At 37.3% G+C, this 18,062-nt stretch overlaps 6 protein-coding genes across 6 annotated transcripts; 5 read left to right on the forward strand and 1 right to left on the reverse strand. All coding sequences in view use genetic code 12, as the record gives it.

The window, feature by feature from the left end:
* Nucleotides 1-516: 516 nt before the first annotated feature.
* On the forward strand, nucleotides 517-1,656 carry CPAR2_204270 (uncharacterized protein; the record flags this gene model as incomplete). Its single annotated transcript, XM_036809304.1, has 1 exon — nucleotides 517-1,656. The coding sequence occupies one exon, from the start codon at nucleotides 517-519 to the stop codon at nucleotides 1,654-1,656; it is 1,140 nt and encodes a 379-aa protein (XP_036665954.1).
* A 345-nt stretch (nucleotides 1,657-2,001) lies between these two features.
* Nucleotides 2,002-3,291, forward strand: CPAR2_204280 (uncharacterized protein; the record flags this gene model as incomplete). The annotated part of the gene is made up of 1 exon (XM_036809305.1): nucleotides 2,002-3,291. One exon carries the CDS (start codon nucleotides 2,002-2,004, stop codon nucleotides 3,289-3,291), a length of 1,290 nt encoding a protein of 429 aa, XP_036665955.1.
* Nucleotides 3,292-3,505: 214 nt separating this feature from the next.
* CPAR2_204290 (uncharacterized protein) lies at nucleotides 3,506-5,695 on the forward strand (the record flags this gene model as incomplete). The annotated part of the gene is made up of 1 exon (XM_036809306.1): nucleotides 3,506-5,695. One exon carries the CDS (start codon nucleotides 3,506-3,508, stop codon nucleotides 5,693-5,695), a length of 2,190 nt encoding a protein of 729 aa, XP_036665956.1.
* A 330-nt stretch (nucleotides 5,696-6,025) lies between these two features.
* FLC2 (flavin adenine dinucleotide transporter) lies at nucleotides 6,026-8,455 on the reverse strand (the record flags this gene model as incomplete). Its single annotated transcript, XM_036809307.1, has 1 exon — nucleotides 6,026-8,455. One exon carries the CDS (start codon nucleotides 8,453-8,455, stop codon nucleotides 6,026-6,028), a length of 2,430 nt encoding a protein of 809 aa, XP_036665957.1.
* Nucleotides 8,456-11,088: 2,633 nt separating this feature from the next.
* CPAR2_204310 (translation initiation factor 6) lies at nucleotides 11,089-11,826 on the forward strand (the record flags this gene model as incomplete). The annotated part of the gene is made up of 1 exon (XM_036809308.1): nucleotides 11,089-11,826. One exon carries the CDS (start codon nucleotides 11,089-11,091, stop codon nucleotides 11,824-11,826), a length of 738 nt encoding a protein of 245 aa, XP_036665958.1.
* A 383-nt stretch (nucleotides 11,827-12,209) lies between these two features.
* On the forward strand, nucleotides 12,210-17,963 carry STT4 (1-phosphatidylinositol 4-kinase; the record flags this gene model as incomplete). The annotated part of the gene is made up of 1 exon (XM_036809309.1): nucleotides 12,210-17,963. One exon carries the CDS (start codon nucleotides 12,210-12,212, stop codon nucleotides 17,961-17,963), a length of 5,754 nt encoding a protein of 1,917 aa, XP_036665959.1.
* Nucleotides 17,964-18,062: the final 99 nt, after the last annotated feature.

Raw genomic sequence — 18,062 nt, forward strand, 5'->3', positions numbered from 1 at the left:
AGTGGGGAAGGGGATAATCAAGTTCGTGAAATAACTCCCCGTAAATTGTCGTCTGGAGTTTGCAAATCTTTATCTATTTGTGTAATTTTCGGAGTATACGTTTGCGAGACTCGCACTAGGACAGAGGCCGTAAAAAAAAGAGAGTCATGCAAAATACCCCCCTTTATTCATAGATTGAGGGAAGTGACCGACTCATTTCTCCAGCAAGTATTGTTATGCAGTCTGATTGCTCAACAGTTTCGTATTGGCTGAGAGCTTAAACTTATAACGTTTGCACGCTCATTCATGCCAGTTCTAATCATGAACAAAAGAAACGGCTGTGTGCATTGAAATACGTTGTAACACGTTGCAATGCGGAAAAGGGAGGCGGGGTACAGACCAATAAGGCATATGCATATATGAGTGTATGAGTGAAAGAAGCAAGAAAGAGGAGTCAGCGGTATTTATACCACCCTTCTTCTTGCAAGAATTGAAAAAATTTGTCCAGTCTTTACACCACATTACTTTATAAGACACATGAGAGGTTACGGCGGCGGCTATAGCAGCTATGGTGGAGGTAGCTATGGTAGAAGCAGTTATGGAAGTAGCTATGGTAGTAGCAGGTATGGTGGCAGCAGTAGCAGCTATGGAGGACGGTCATCATCGAACAGATATTCAGGATACTATACTTCACCAAAGACGCAATCAAATAACACGAGGTATAATCAAACTTCTCAACAGCCACACTCCGGTAGCAACAACTACTCATCAAAGCAACAGCAACAAGCAAGCAACAATTATTATGGCTCAAACACTGGTCGGCAGCACCAGCAGACTCAGCCAAGTCAGAATTACTCTCGGTCTCAGTATAATCAAGGATCCTCCAATAACAATTCAAGATATAACAATGGCTCTAGACAGAATTACTCCGACTCCAACTCGAGATATAGGTACAAGAATCAAACCGTAAAGAATCAAACGATTAATCAAAATATTAATGTCAATCAACAACCACGTGGGAGGTTTGGTCGGTTTGGTGGTGGGTTTGGTAGAATGATGAAGTGGCCATTGATGTTTATGATGTTTGACAGGTTTAGAAGGCCAAGACATGAACCAATGCCGCCTATGCAGCAACCACAACCACAACATCCACCCATTATTAATGTATACAATCCACCCCCTAATCAACAACAGCAGCACCAACGGAGTGCAAATGACCAACCTAATGACAAGGTAGATAATGAAGTCAAAAGTGATGAAGAAGCTATCGTCAGTCAAGGAGCTGTTAAGCCATTCGATGATAAGCCGATGACTCGTGATACAAATTTAAGTCCAAGACAACCAACAACATTAGGCCCCAACAAGAGCGATTCACAATTGGTTGATGATACAGCTACCAGGGTCAAAATCACCAGATCCAAAACTGATCCTAATCGATTACGAGAATTATCACATACACCAACTACAGAACCAGTCAGTAGCAATGCATCAAGTGCTAGAGTTATTGATGATGCAGATGGGGATGATATTCAAGAACTTCGTAGTTATCACACTAATGAAGTTCACAATTTGCAAACAAGATCAAGATCTAGTAACAAGGACTTACTGAGAGGGTATTCCAATCAAACTATTGGGTTGCAGAGTATACTTCGACAATCTCCTCCGCATGAAGTATGATGAGGTTAAACTGATGAGGTTGAACTGGTGAGGTTGAACTGGTGAGGTTGAACAGGTGATGTTTGTCTTTTAAGTTAACATATGGCTTTGTAATGCTTTTGTAACGAATCGGTAAACGAAAACTACCACTCTGTCATCTCTTAATTACCCTGCTGATGGTTTTATGTTGAATGGTATTGCTTTTAATGCAAAATGGACTAAAAAAACCACATCATGACACAAAACCCCACCTAGCAAAAATCGAAAACAAAATGTAAACAATACCACAGTTAAGAATCAAATCGAAGGAACTACAATTCAAAAATACACAGTAACTGCTTTCTTGATCAGATTAGTCACCACATTATGGCTCCACCTCCACCATTCAGGCCATACGGGGGAGATGATTACCGAATAGTGAGTGATTTATCTCGATTCGACTATAACAACAAGGACTACAAATTACCACGTTTACGACGATCGAGAAACACAACCCCAACCAATTCAGAATTCATTGACGTTCAATCATCAACTGCACTATCGAGATCATTCTCTGACAAGTTGACTATTGATGGAATCATACCGTTTTATTCGTCACAGGAAGGTAACAATGAGCTGGGCTCTTATTATGGATCATTGCAACTGAATCAGTTCCCCAAGGAGGAGCTGTATATACAACGACAACAAGTCTCCATTGGAATACAGGTGCCACAGGATAACGGTCAACTACTTCATCAATTACCCCCACAAGTGCCCCCAAAAGATGTACCTATGAGAACCAGATCTCAATGTGAATTTCTCCCGTATCCACCATCAATACCGGATACCAGCGAAATTCCTCCATACAACAACAACTCACCATCGTCATTACCACAACCATTGGAAAAAGTTTATGCTAAAGTCACTCAATTTGAAACGGGAGATAATGATAGTTTAATATCACGACAAAAACTTTTAGAACACGATTTGATTAAACAAGTAATGAATCAACCATTAATTTCATTCGAAACTGACAAGTTGGGTGATCGATATTATGGAAGACGGATCACCATCACAATGAATTTGATCTTGTACTTGTTTGAAATTTGTCTCAGTGTGATTGAAATCGTTCTTTCATCGGTTTTGCTTAAACGTGACGACACCATAAACCGTGCCATTTATCGATATTTCATTGCCGATGGGACCATTACAATTATAGTAGCACTATTATTTACATTGCTGATTGTCACTTGTGAGAAAAGAAATGGCAGTTTTTATTGTACTGCAGCAGTTGTGTTCAAACTTGTTTCATTTATAATAATAGTGGCGTGTATTTTCCCCAATGATCAAGCTTATACACAACATGTATGGCTGATGAGAAGAGCCTTGGGTGCATTCATCATCATTTCTACGTTTGTTTGGCTTTGCAATTTGATTATGTTTTTAACAACGCTTTACATATCAAGATTGAATCTACTTGAGGATTTGAATTTTGATTTTGATCAACGAGGATTGAACAACGAGTTTAACTCCGAGGCAAATGGTAAAGGAGTCCGTGGTGTCGAGGAGTTGAGGGAATTTTATTTGAATGAAAATGGCGAAATGTATGCATTACATGATGATCAAGAAAGGGAAAAGTATAAACACAATAACAAGATACTAGTATACACTTTTTGAGATACAAGGAAAAATGAACAACAATCTGGCCCATTTTTGCTGCCGTCAAATTTTGCCATAACATTTTCAAGTTTTTGAGGGGCAAAAGCAAAGTGCACAAAACACTACCCCCCCAAAGAAACTTTAGCCCTACCAAAAAAAAAAACATATCCCGATTGCCCTTCCTAACAGTTACTCATCAAACTACACTTAAGAGTTGCATCATTTCCTAGCCATGTTGATCAAGTTTATTGCTTTTTTGCTTTATTGCCAGTTGAGTTTTGCCTTGCTTATTCCTCACGTTTTAAAACCACGAATTTTTTCATTAAGATCAACTAAACAACGATTACAAACCACCATTAACCCCTTAGTTCCCACCAGGAAATTTCAAAAGGATTTCTCTATTCATTCGGTGGGTAATGAGAATGGAGAAGGGAGTCATTATACCAACAAAAGTAGGTCTGGTTTGGTTAATGAGAATTTTGTTATTATCCCAAAAGAGTTGATTAACCCCACCATGTTTTCAACATTGGGACTAAACAAGTTGTTTAACTTGGGCGACCATGAGGTTCATAGTCATAAATGGATGAATTTTAGCATACACGATCAAATTTATATCCCACAAGAGTTCAAGACTTATTTTATTTTCAATACCAGCTCAATCAAGCATGGTATGGGATTAGATTTGATTCATAACATGCAACAATCACAACCTAAGCAAGATGATCAACCACAAGATCAACATTATAGCTCTCATACATTAAACAAATTTTTACTGCATCTTGTCCCATTCGATATACCTGAACTAGTTGAGTTGGTGGACTACTACATGGTGGTACCTAATTTACCCAATTTACAAAATTTAACATCATCGATTTATCATGAAGGATTATTGAGCTATCCAATGCTGCAATTACCAGTATTTCGCTCACAATTGAGCGGCAATAAGCCATTGATTGTGTTTATGTTTAATGAGACTGATGAATCAATTGGCTCAAATGATATAGCATCATCATCATCCCTATTGCAACCAAAAACGGACCCACATTCGAAAACAATTACGCAAATTATGTCGATTAAGAATTACTTAAAATCACCCACTACATTTTCAACATTTTTTGACAAATTTGCTCGTGATTGGATTGATCAAGTTGACTATGATTCTTTGGTACATTCAGTGTTTTGCAATGTTAATTCACACGATGAGGATCATAGTTTTTGTTTGAAGTTGCGTCAACAAGTGGTGGATATTGTCCCTGCATTTAAGAAATTTGTCGCTAGAACTGATCCCAACGTTGGCGGTGCTGCCAATGCCATGTCATCATTGTTGAAACTGAATAAAGTATCTAGTTGGAAGAATGGTAATGATGATGATGCCCAAGTTCAAATTCAAGCAGTTAGACAAGTTCACGATAAATTACAAGCCAAGAAACATGCCTTGACAATGGTGGGCACAACTGGAGTCAATTTAATCCGCAACCCCAAGGATGCATTATACAAATTGGATGATTTCATAGATGACAAGTTGGACGATCAATTGAGCAAACTCGATGATAAAAAGGATTCACTATGGAGTTCACTCGATGATAAGAAAGATTCCATGTTGGGTTCAATTGAGGATAAAAAGGTATCAGTTGTAGGTTCGGTCAAGGAGTCGCTTGGAAACAAGAAGTCAGCTCTTTTGGATGAATTTGATGCAAGTGTTGACGGTGGTGGTATCATTACTTCAATTGATGATAAACGATTGCAATTTACAGACTTGATTCAGCGGAAAAAGGATGATCTACAAACATGGAAGTTTAAACCCCAATTGTTTGAAAAACCAATGCAGAAGAAGCAAAAGCAAAAACTGGAGAAGGGAGGTATCGTTGATAAGTTAAAAATGAAATTAATTCGTGGTGATGATGCTGAAAATGATGATTATGATTCAGATGGCAACCGTGATTCCGATTATGATCATCCTGCTTTACATTCCGACTACTCTGATGATGCAGAACAATACGGGAGACACAAGAGAAGTATACGCAAAAGAAATACCGCTGTCGCTGATGCTGAACACGTGTTGCAAAAACGGTACCTCGATGATGCATCAGTACAACCCGGCGTTGGCGAATATATCGAACAAGGAGGATTCTCATTGCCATTATCATTACTAAACTATCATGAACCACAACCACCATCTGCTGCTGGCAACATCAATGAAGAAGAAAATGAAGAGTTTGGTGATGATTTGGCTCAACAACTCCCCCCAAGAAAGACAACTTATAGTCAAGTCATGAATATGGATACATTGTCACCTACATTGCACCACAAACGATCATCCAGTAATGATGGAAGTGATAAAGAACCGTGTCAACCAATTACATGGTATAACATCTTTCATCATAGTGTATTCGGTGAACCAAATCTTTGCAATGAGGATTGAAGTGAGACTTTGATTGGGACCTCATTTAAAAATCCAACATAGTCTATCTCTCTCTTGCTTTTATTTTATAAATTCCATGCTATATATGTACACATACAAAAAAACACATTTCTTTGGGAGTTTCAAAAGAAGAGTATTCCTCTATAAACACCAACAAAAACTACATTGAACTAAATTGTACTGAACTAAACTTTGCAAAAAAGAATGCACAAAAGGTCAATTTGCTCATCTCTCTTTTCCTCTCTATCTTTTCAATGGACTCTTTTCAAACACCAACAGTTGTGGCATATATTCAAAACCAACTAGATCCACTCCCCCAATTATTTTGTCTTACCTGAAAGCAGTTCGACTTCCACTTGGATTCCTTTGCTGATAATATTGATTGTTGCTATAAGCAGTGTTTTGGAAATATGGATTCTGTGGACTTGACGAGCTGCCTTGATAAGCTCCAGTTTGTCCATAACTGAAACCACTGCCATTACTACTGCTTCCATTTCGATTGGCGTAATTTGTAGGCAAAGCGTTGTAAGGGTTCCCCACAATAGTTGACCCTGGTTGTGTTGGTTCCATAAAACTGATTGAATCTCGTTTTGATCCACTATATTCATTTGAACCCGAGCCAGTACTAGTTGTTACCTCTCCTCCTTGACCATCCAAATTCCTCGTGTTTTGATACACTGAATCTTCATCATACGATTCATCGTCATAAGCTAATGGATCACGTTTACCATGTTCATGTCCCTTCATTGCTGTTGCTCCCAATGCCATCAACTCCATATCATCATCACCACCAGCACCAACACCCTTTTTACCACCAGATTTGGGCAAAAAGGAAACACGATCGTCGCGCATTGGTTGATATCTGGCATCTGGGTTCTTTCTGAAAATGGCCAACAAACAAGTGACAATGGTGAAAATCAACAAAAACAAGGCAAATACCGCATTAAGCACAAAGTAAACCACCGCCATCACTGATGAAACAACATTTGGCTGTCCAAACACACTGGAAAAGAACATGAAAAACAATGCATTAATGAAATTGATGACACTAATGGTGATATTGAATGCATTGGTTCTCTTATCCATAAATGGACGAATCCAGCAAAGAACAACCATGTGAATCAATTCGATCACCCAAATGATTACTGATTGTGGTTTACCATGATGTTGTAGTACTGCCACCAACAATGATTTGATAAAAATGTAAAATAATGAAACCCAAATAAACCAAAAACAATCAGCTCTATACTGGACATACAAAAATCCAAACTTGTTTAAAAACTTGACATCTCCAAATAACAAGTACGCAGGGTTTTTAAAGTTTCGCGCCGAGTTTCTACCCATAAGAAATACTCTTGTTGCTGCTTGTATCAACAACACCAATGTGATGATTAACAAAAACACAGCAACAACAACACTTCCGGCAGAATCTCTTGTTGTCAATTCCCAAATACACAATACTGACACTTGAGGGAAAGCAATAATCAATAAACGATAAAGCGAACCTTTAATGATGTGTCCCCAATGATGACGATATTCATTGAATTTCTCAGCATGCATGACTTTACTCCTGGTTAAAATTTCGATAATAGCTTTGAATAACATGAGACAAACCACCATGACAAAAGCGAAAAAGAACAAGAAACAAATACCAGTTAAAAACACATCAGTGATTTCAATACTGGCCAAATACGCCACACGTTGAATACCTCGTAACACCAAGATTTTCCCTGATAAGTCACTAGCTTTTTCATCAGTTGAGTACAAATCTGGATCCAAATTATCAGCAGTACCAAAAGTATCCGAGTCTAGCAAAATACTGGCTCTTTTTGCTAATGAGGAACCGGACGATGATGATGACAACCCACTCAAGTCGTAGCTATTCATACCTTCATACCATTCCATAGCTCTCTTGGCAAATCTTTGTACCGAAATGGAAAGATAAGAAGCTCCCAAGATATCTGTTGGTGTGCCCCCTGTAGCTTGAATATACCAATTGGAAATATCTTGAACAAAGCCGATTTTGATAATACCGACAGACCACATAAAGTTTTGGGCCCAAGCGGCAGCGATAGGTGGAACCCTAGCCACAGCCATCATGGCCATAATTGCCAATGATTGGAAATAAACGAAAAGTGACATTGAGTTGGATGCAATGTGGGCAGCAGTACTTGAATGACCAATGACTGAAATAACACCGGAAGTTATAACCCCCAATCCTGAAATTGCGGCAATAGGCCATCCAGCATATTTAGTTTGCACTGTTTTACCATTAGATAAGATTGCCTCAACACAAGCCAATTCTTTATAAGATTTCAAATCGTAAATTAATACTCTTACTCTTGCATCAACATCAGGAACAGTGTATGCTACTCCTGGAATTTCATTAGTGACAGATGAACCTATTTCATAATGTGAATCAAGATTCAAATGCCCCGAAGTTAAGGGACAAAGCGGGTTGGTATCTGAACCAGTAGATGTGTAGTCAATATCACAAAGAGAAATATTCCTTTGTACGACATTTAAACCATAGGCAATGACGTTGATATAAGCACCAACTTTAGTATCGATTGATGAAATGGCATTGATATCAAAATAAACTGTTCTGTTTCCTGGATAGAACACAATGTCAAAGTATGAAGCTGTAAACTGGGAATTATCCATACATGTTAAAAGTGAACTTGATTTGATGTAACGGACAGCCGATACTACTTGAAGTAGACATGTTATACCAAGTAAAAGTAGTTTGTGAAACAACATTGTGTGTAGTGAGACTGTGATATGTGATTGCTAGATACAAAATTTGTGTTGCTTAATAAAGAGTGTATTCCTATAAGTTGTTTGGACCTAAAAGTGTGTAGTTGTAGTTGTAGTTGTAGTTGTTGTAGTTGTTGTAGTTGTTGTTGTTGTTGTAGATGTTGTAGATATTGTCGTAGTTGTTGTAGTTACTGTTGATGTTAACGAAGGGATGAAATTTTGGTGACAAAAGTGTATATGTGCTGCAAAGATTCAAAGGCGGAGTGATTTACAAATTGTAACTTTTTGTGTGGTTTTGATAGCAGCTTAAGCAAACATGTAATAATAATAAAGCAACAGGTGTAAATATAGTATGATGAGTTATACCTTGATGCTGCTAAAGTGTAAGTTTTTAGTTGTATATATGTTTTGTTGCTGAATAAAAAGGTAGATTGAATTGTGGTTGTAAAGTTGTTTTAATTGAATTTGATTTGGATGATGGTTCTGATTTTTTTTTTTTTTTTTTTTTTTTTTGTTTTGTTCGTGTTCTCCTGTTTTACAATTTTTTGTTTTACGACAATAAAATTTTTTTTAAATACAATAAATAGTACTAACACTAACACTAATACCAATACTAACACTAACACTGATACTAATACTAACATTAATAACTATTAACTATAACAAGTAAACAGTCAGCAGTATTATATGGGTATTTCTTGTGTAATATTGATTTTGTGGTATTACGTAATTACTTACATAATACTTACTATGTAATTGTTTATATTATTGCTAAACTTAGAAACAACCAAAAAGAAAATTAAACCACTAACTAAAACCAAAAGAGCTACCATACTACTTTAAAAACTTAGCCTTCTTTACTTTGTCTCATACAACTTTATACCAAGATAATAATATATTGTAACTTAGAAACACGTTAAGCTTTCTAGGTTTTTAATAACAAAACCAACAAAACAGACAAAACAGACAAAACAGACAACAGACAACAGCGTGTTTATTACAACTATATTGTACGCGTACTCTTCCTTCAAACGTTGTAGTAATCAAACTAAGGAGATTTGAACGCTGGCTTAGTTTCCACACGTGATCTCGGTAAAATATATCCATAACGCATGCAATTAAAACTGTGTTTCATTATTTTATTCTTTACACGCACACACGCACGCACGCCTATTGCTTTTTAGTGAGTAAAAGCCACTTGCAAAAAACCAAAATATCAACAACTCAACAAAAGTGAACAACAACAACCCCCCCTCTTCTGGACAAGAATTAGTGTATTTAGTCGCATTAGGAAACCTTCGCATACTAGTTAGTCTACTTTTTTTTTTGATTTTTCTCAAAGTATTGGCATCATCCAAGAAACACCAGGTTTTCTCAGCTGGGCTGTGTGTAACATAAAAAAAAAAAATTGATCTGAAGTACAAATAGTGGATGGGGCTTACTCTTAAACTGGGTCTGGGTAAGGTTCAATTGATCATGTGTTGATAGATTGTGCCTTAGTATTCCTCCAATTGAGTTGGTAAGATACTCCATATCTATGCATTTGACGGCAACATCGTTCTTCAATGACGTATGAAGAACAAATGTCATCTTAGCTCACACCCTATTTTTGCTTGTCATTTCTATTGCAACGGACACAAAATATATACACATTCATTTATAAAACACCGTGCATCACATTACACAATATAAAATCTCGAAGGGGGGGCTGTGATAACGTACACCACAAAACCCCTAGTAGAGGATAGCACTTATCATGGAATACAAAACTTTTCATGAGTAGAGCCAAGTTTGAAAAAGCATTCTATGTAACTTATCCCACCAAGCATTGTGATAAAAAAGCCATGGTTACAAAGACAAAGTAGAGCTTTCTATGACGTCTTGAACTCTTTCTCAAAACCTAGAGTCATTGCAATTTTCTAATTTCCAAGCATCCCTTCAATAGCCCAGTCTCATCTTCATTATCCAGAATTGAAAAATACTGAGTATAGTACCCGTCACGGACTATGCAGAGTGTTTCATAGGGGTTGTTGCACACTTGAAATTTTGTATACACACGTGACACCATTTTTTTGGGGGTTAGACTTTTGATGTTGATATCATCGATTGTTTTGTAATCGTGAGTCTTTAATAGCTCTATTTAGATCTTTTTAAGAAAACAATCTCTAACGAATGGAGCAGCTGTTATAATTTGATGTTGCTTAAATTCGCTTTAGATTAAGCTCTGCGAAGATCATCTTGACTCATTTTCACAACCATCAGGTGTTAAAAGAACACAATTTATAGAAACGAAGAAGAGCTAATTGCACTCCAGGAGAGACAATAAGTGCAACCATCTACATAGTAGCTTGTCTGATCTGAGATAAGCGGCATTAAACTACCTTTGTTAGTGGTGACATTGTTTTGTGCATTATCACACTACCTTTCTCTTTTTCATTTTTTCTTCATTCCCCTGATAAATTTGCGATTTTTCACTTCAGCTCATCTCTCATCTACAAAGTTAGTCATCATCAAATTATATAAACAAACACACGTTTGACTACTGTTTTAAAGTATAAATATTAAACATTCATCTACTACAATATAAAACTCAAATCATTCACGTCATAAGATCACAACCAATTTTTTTTTAAATCATGGCTACTAGAACACAATTTGAAAATTCCAATGAAGTTGGTGTCTTTTCCAAATTAACAAACTCCTATGCCCTTGTTGCCGTTGGTGGATCAGAAAATTTCTATTCATCATTTGAAGCTGAACTAGGTGACGTTATCCCCATTGTTCATACTACCATTGCCGGTACTCGTATAGTTGGACGTATGACTAGTGGGAACAGACGCGGTTTATTAGTTCCAACACAAACCACTGATCAAGAATTGATGCATTTGAGAAACTCATTACCTGACTCAGTTAAGATTCAAAGAGTTGAAGAACGATTATCCGCATTGGGAAATGTCATATGCTGTAATGATTATGTTGCATTAGTACATCCCGATATCGAACGAGAAACCGAAGAATTGATTGCTGATGTATTGGGAGTTGAAGTTTTCCGTCAGACTATTGCTGGTAATGTTCTTGTTGGATCCTATTGCGCTTTAAGTAATCAAGGTGGATTGGTTCATCCACAAACTTCAATACAAGATCAAGAAGAGTTGAGTAGTTTGTTGCAAGTGCCATTGGTTGCAGGTACGGTAAATCGAGGCTCGAATGTTGTTGGTGCTGGACTAGTTGTTAATGATTGGTTTAGTGTTGCCGGATCCGATACCACGGCGCCTGAATTATCGGTTATTGAATCTATATTTAGGTTGCAAGATGCTCAACCGGATGCTATTGGTGGAAACTTGAGAGATACATTGATTGAAACTTACTCGTGAGGGGAGCTAAGGTGTTTGAAATGTAATCGATACGGCTATAGAAGCTTAATGGGTACGTCAAGTACGCTCAAATTTACTCCTCAAACCTCTCGAAAGAGAGTACATTGTAAGTTCTACTTCTGCTCTCTTTGATCTCTATTTCATTCATTACCACTTTAGGTAATATACTGTATTTGTCACATGTGAAAATCCCAAAATTGGTAGCCACTCTCCACTACTATTTTTTTTCTCTCTTCCTTCCCCCCACCACCACCGCTCTCTGAAATCCACAAAAGCTCAACAAAAGCCAAAAGATATAAACTAAACTGGCCCATATACCCTATCCACCAGAATTTTTTATTTTTCACTTTCCTACCGCTTTACCACAATAGCCACATTAAAGAATGGACTTTTATGGTATCACTCGTGGCACCATTCGTGGTGAGGCACTCAAGAAATTGGCTGAACTTACAGTGGAACACGTTCCGTCCAATTTAAAAGAGATAAACACTGGTATTCAAAAAGATGATTTCGCTAAATTATTGACATCAACACCGAGGGATTTACCATTAAGGAAATCCATTGGTAGTAGCATTAATGATCAAAAAATGTCCAATGTTGCCATTGCCCCCAAGGAATATGAAACTCTTGTTGCGTTGTGTGATGCTACTGATAAACCCATCAAGTTGACAAGTCAAATTAAAACCTTGATTGACAAATTTAGAGTCTACTTGTTTGAATTACCCGATCAACAATTTGCCTATAGTATCGTTGCCAAATCTGTAGCTGTTGCTCCATGGACTTTACTTGGTGAGAAATTAACCATTGCCTTAATCAATTTGGCTTACCAATCGAACAAGCAATACTTTGATGAAGTTGTGGAAGTTTTCCATCAGTTTATTGACAAGTTTTTTGATAATGTCGATTTGCAATTGTCTAATTTTTTAACCTTGACTGGTGTCATTGATGGATTGAATCAAAATGCTCAATTTTTGACTTACTCGTCAAGAACCTTTCGTATTTTCACCAATTTGGATTCGGCTATTGATAACTCGGAGATTCTTGGGGCGATTGAAGATTATTCCGATTACCTTTATGATGACCCAAACCCCTATCAAGAGTTGTTGGAACGAGACTTTTGTCTCAATTTTTCACCAGTACTCTACCTTGAGAAGTTATCGAGATTGATGTGTTCTATACTTGTGGAAATTGTCGCTTCTAAATCACAGCATTTGTTGCCTTACTTGTTGACCCAAGCTGCTAAAAAGTATGATGAAGATGAATCTAATGGTAGGGCCATCATTGGTCCCGGTAGAGACCATTTGTCGTTTCCAAGAGCTCATATGGAGATTATCAAAATTCTAACTGACTTGGCATTGAGAAAATTGGAGTTTTTGGACCGAGGGGAAACTTATATCGTTTATTCAACTAATAATCGATTGAAATTGGGATATTTGGCCAAAAGCTTTAATTTACAAGTTTTGAGTTGTGGAATGTTTACTGACAACTTGGACCTAGCCACTTCTAAAGAGTTGTTTAAAGCTAATATTGAGATCAAGGATGCCATGTTGGACCCTGATTTGGGATTGACTACTTTCCAATTTGGATCATTGTTGGTGTTCAAAGACGAACTGATTGGCCCATTGTTGACAAGAGTGTTTACTTCAGTCATTGCCAATCCAAGATTGGAATCTCTGTATTGTTTGGAAGCTTCGAAATGTGTTGGTTTGGGAAGTAAGAGATTGCCTCAGGATGCAGTTGTCACTACAATCTATTCGTTGACTAACTTGTTATTTGTCACTAATGAAGGATTGCAAGGTCCATCCAAGAGCGCTAGAAGAGCTGCTAGAAACCACACTGGTGGTGCTGATAACGCCTCAACAAGGGATTTCGTGTCGTCACCATTGTCTTCTAGTAGAACGTCAATGACTTCGTTTTCCCAATTGTTTAGCAAAGGCAGTTTATCGGGTGACTTTGATGAGAATGATTATCAAAAAGTTTGTGAAAATGCTGTTACCGCCATTATCGAAGTTTCAGAAGCTTGTGATGACGAATCGATTCCAGCATTGGCCTGCACCATCTTGTCGCAAAAAGTGACCAAGGTTGAATCACCAATAGGACCTTTGATTTTGAGAGGATTGTGTTCGTGTGCTCCATATGTCCCAGAGCGTGAATTCATCATTTTAATCAGGTTGTTGAATAAGCTTACTGTTGATTCATTTGAGAGAAAGAATGCCACATTGTTGGGTCATTTGAACGAATCAAGATTGATTTTGTCTTCAAAGTTGAAACCGGATAATCATTTGTATTTTGTTTACTTGCATGAGTTGTTGCAGTCAATCATTAGCAAAGGTGACGTTCAACAATTGGAGCATCATAGATCTCATAATGAAATTAGTGAAGTGGGCGATCAAATTGCAATTTACTTGAAGCCATTGGCTGAATTGTTACCCGATGTTCATTTAGGTCAAGAGCCATTGAAAATTGAAAAGACTGAAACCATCAATTTGTTTAGAAATATCTGGTTCAATATGGTTGTTCATGGTTACAATTTGAATTCGAAAAACACCAAAGTGTTTAAAGATGAATTGGAAAGAATTGCTTACAATTCACCCCCATTGGCATCGGAGAGATCGTGGGATAGAACTGAAACTTCCATCGAGTTGAATACTGTGTTGCGCCGTGGCTCGTCCAACCACAACATCAAGGACCACAAGACATTCTTGGGTGACATTTTTGAAGTGCATCGCACAATGTCGTATCCTAAATTGATGTTTTTATCAGCAACAGTATTTTGCGAAACTTTGCGTGTTCGTACTGGCGATTGTTCGAAGATTTTGTACTATTTCACCGATCCAACAAGTAAGATCTCGGGAATTGACAAATACTTGGGCCCAATTGCGTTTAAGATTGTCAGGGACTATATTGGTTTGATCAATACTGGTGCCAACAAGCAATTCACTGCTGATCATATTGCTAATCAATTGACGACAATGTTGACATTGACAACCCACCCAGTGACAGAAATGCAAGATGCATCTATTCAATGTTGTGACTTGTTGATTAACAAAGTATCAGCTTCATTATGTCACAAGAAATCATTATTTGCTCTTTTTGATATTTTGACATTGTTGTTTCAAAGTATTGCTGATGCTGATGTCCACGAATATGATCCAACAACATCGTTTAGAGCAAGATGTACAGGAATCAAAATCACCTTGTCCGACGATTATGATTGGAGGTGCTCCACATTTAACCGATTCCATGAAAAGGCCAAAGGTTGGGTTGAGTTGCTTTTGTACAAGAGTAATATCGATGTCAAGAGCTTGATTCAATCGTATGTTGCTGCGAACGAAGAATTGCAGTATGAAGCTCCAATTCAATTTGGGCTTTCCTTTGCGTTGAAAATGTCGGGAACTATTTCATCGCATGATCGTGACATCCAAGCCATTACATATGCCAATATTTCTGCTTTGGATACTACACCTTCAATTGTGTCGCAATTAAATTGGAGATCAAATTTTGTTTCCCAATTTATGAATAAATTACCATTGAGAACTGACGAGGAATCCGATTTTGCATTCAAGGCCATTAGAGAAAAGGTATACAATATCAAACTGAGATTGTTTAATGAGTTTACAGAAAATCCATCTCATGACGAGATTATGAATTTGTTGACAGAAATTGCCGGATTGACTTTGTTGTCTGATATCAACAATGCTGAATTGGTGAGGTACATGGTTGAAATACCATTCATCTTGTTTGAGCCGCTGGTGATGATCCCTGCTAGTGGCGTTTGGTTTGCTGTTATGAAGGATAAACCAAAGTTGAGCATGTTGTTACTTAGTGAGTTGGCCCAAAAGTGGGAAGAATCAATTGAGTTAAGAAAAGGGTTATTTTCACAAGAACTCGATATTGTTCATCCTGAATTTGATAAAATGGAGTATGCACCAAGTAATCGATCTACTGATTTGAGATTGGCTGAAAATGCACAAAGAAGTTTTGAGCCTCATTTGGAATTAGTTCGTTTATTCTCCAGCAATTTCGAAGCTACATTAAACCAAAGTGATCATTTATTAAAGTTGTTTACTCGATTTGTTGAAGTTGGATTGAAGAATTTGAAATTTGCTAGCTATCATCCACTTTCAAGATTGGTTCGATTTGAATTGGTTAGATTTGCATTTGAAGTATTACAAGTGCATTTGAAGTTGGGATCAAGAATTTGCAAGTACTTAACCGAATTGATTTTCGATGGAGCATTGACTTGGTTCAGACAAAGATTTGTTTACCCATTTTCTGCCAACAAGTTGAAATTCAAGAGTGAAGCAATTGTAATGAATGAAGTTGCAAGAATGGCTGGTGCAGTGTCAGTGTTTCGTCTGAAGGATATTGAAATGAAGCGAACTATTTTCTTGCAATTTCTTGATGATGAAGTATACAAGTTTAACGTTTGGTTAACGTCGTTGAACCCAACTGATACATCGGGTTCTATTATTGGATCATCACATCAAGTGTCTAGTACTCAAATTACACGTGCATATGAGATTGATCCAATTTTGGCGATTAATTTAGCTATGAGGTATAAGAGCAAAGCTCATGACGATTTGATACAACAATTGATTATCAAGAATCCACTTGCAGCTATCCCTTACCCCGATGCCGTTCAATTTTTCATTGGTATCAACTTGGGTGTTCATATGCCATCGCATCAATTGTTGTTTTGGTCGCCAGTGGCCCCAATCGATGCCATCACTTTGTTTTTACCTCCATTTGGTGCTAATCCATACATTTTGCAATATACCATGAGATCATTGGAAACACATGATGTTAATTTGACATTTTTCTATGTGCCACAAATTGTCCAGTCATTGCGTCATGATGCCAAGGGGTATGTTGAGCGTTTTATCATTGAGACTGCCAAAGTATCACAATTATTTGCTCATCAAATCATTTGGAATATGTTGGCAAATAGTTACAAAGATGATGATTCTACCGAGCCCGATGATTTGAAACCTGTTTTGGATAGAATTCAAGAACATATGTTGAAGGAATTGAGTGATAAAGATTTACAATTTTATCACAAGGAATTTGGGTTTTTCAATGAAGTTACTGATATTTCGGGTAAATTAAAACCATATATCAAGAAATCCAAAGCGGAGAAGAAGGCCAAGATTGATGAGGAGATGGCATTGATTAAAGTTGAGCCAGGCGTATACTTGCCGTCAAACCCAGACGGTGTTCTTGTTGATATCAATCGTAAGTCAGGTAAGCCATTGCAATCACATGCAAAGGCTCCATTTATGGCAACTTTCAAAATCAAGAAGGAGTTGACCGATTATGATGAACATGGTAAGCCACAACAAGTTGAAATTGAAAAATGGCAAAGTGCCATTTTCAAAGTTGGTGATGATTGTAGACAAGATGTGTTGGCATTGCAGTTGATTTCCATGTTTAGAACCATTTGGAGTGATGCTGGATTGGACCTTTACGTTTATCCGTACCGAGTCACTGCCACTGCACCAGGATGTGGTGTGATTGATGTGTTACCTAACGCTAATTCGAGAGATATGTTGGGTAGAGAGGCAGTTAATGGATTATTTGAGTACTACATTACTAAATTTGGACCACAAAAGTCAATTGAGTTTCAAAAAGCAAGAAACAATTTAGTCAAATCCTTAGCTGCATATTCAATCATTTCCTATTTATTACAGTTTAAAGATAGACACAATGGTAACATTATGTATGATGATCAAGGACACATTTTGCACATTGATTTCGGGTTCTGTTTTGATATTGTTCCTGGTGGAGTCAAGTTTGAAGCAGCTCCATTTAAATTGACTCATGAAATGGTTATGGTGTTGGGTGGAAGCGACGATACACAAGCTTTCAAATGGTTTGAAGAGTTGTGTATCAAGGGATACTTGGCCTGTCGTCCATATATGGAATTGATTGTGCGAACAGTTGTACCAATGTTGGAATCGGGATTACCTTGTTTTAAAGACACCACGATCAAGAATTTACGTCTGAGGTTTGTTCCTGGTAAAAGTGATAAAGAAGCTGCGGTTTACTTCCGCAAATTGATCAAAAAATCAATGGAGAGTTTCTACACCAAAGGGTATGACGAGTTTCAAAGAATCACCAATGGTATTCCTTATTAGAAATGAGTTAGATTATACAATCAAAACTAAATTTTGCAAATTATTGTCTCTTTTTTTTATTCCTTTTTTATCTAATGTACACTATATATAATCAACTCC

Source organism: Candida parapsilosis, contig 005809, assembly GCF_000182765.1.
Source record: "Candida parapsilosis strain CDC317 annotated contig 005809".
NCBI classification, from domain to species: domain Eukaryota; kingdom Fungi; phylum Ascomycota; class Pichiomycetes; order Serinales; family Debaryomycetaceae; genus Lodderomyces; species Lodderomyces parapsilosis.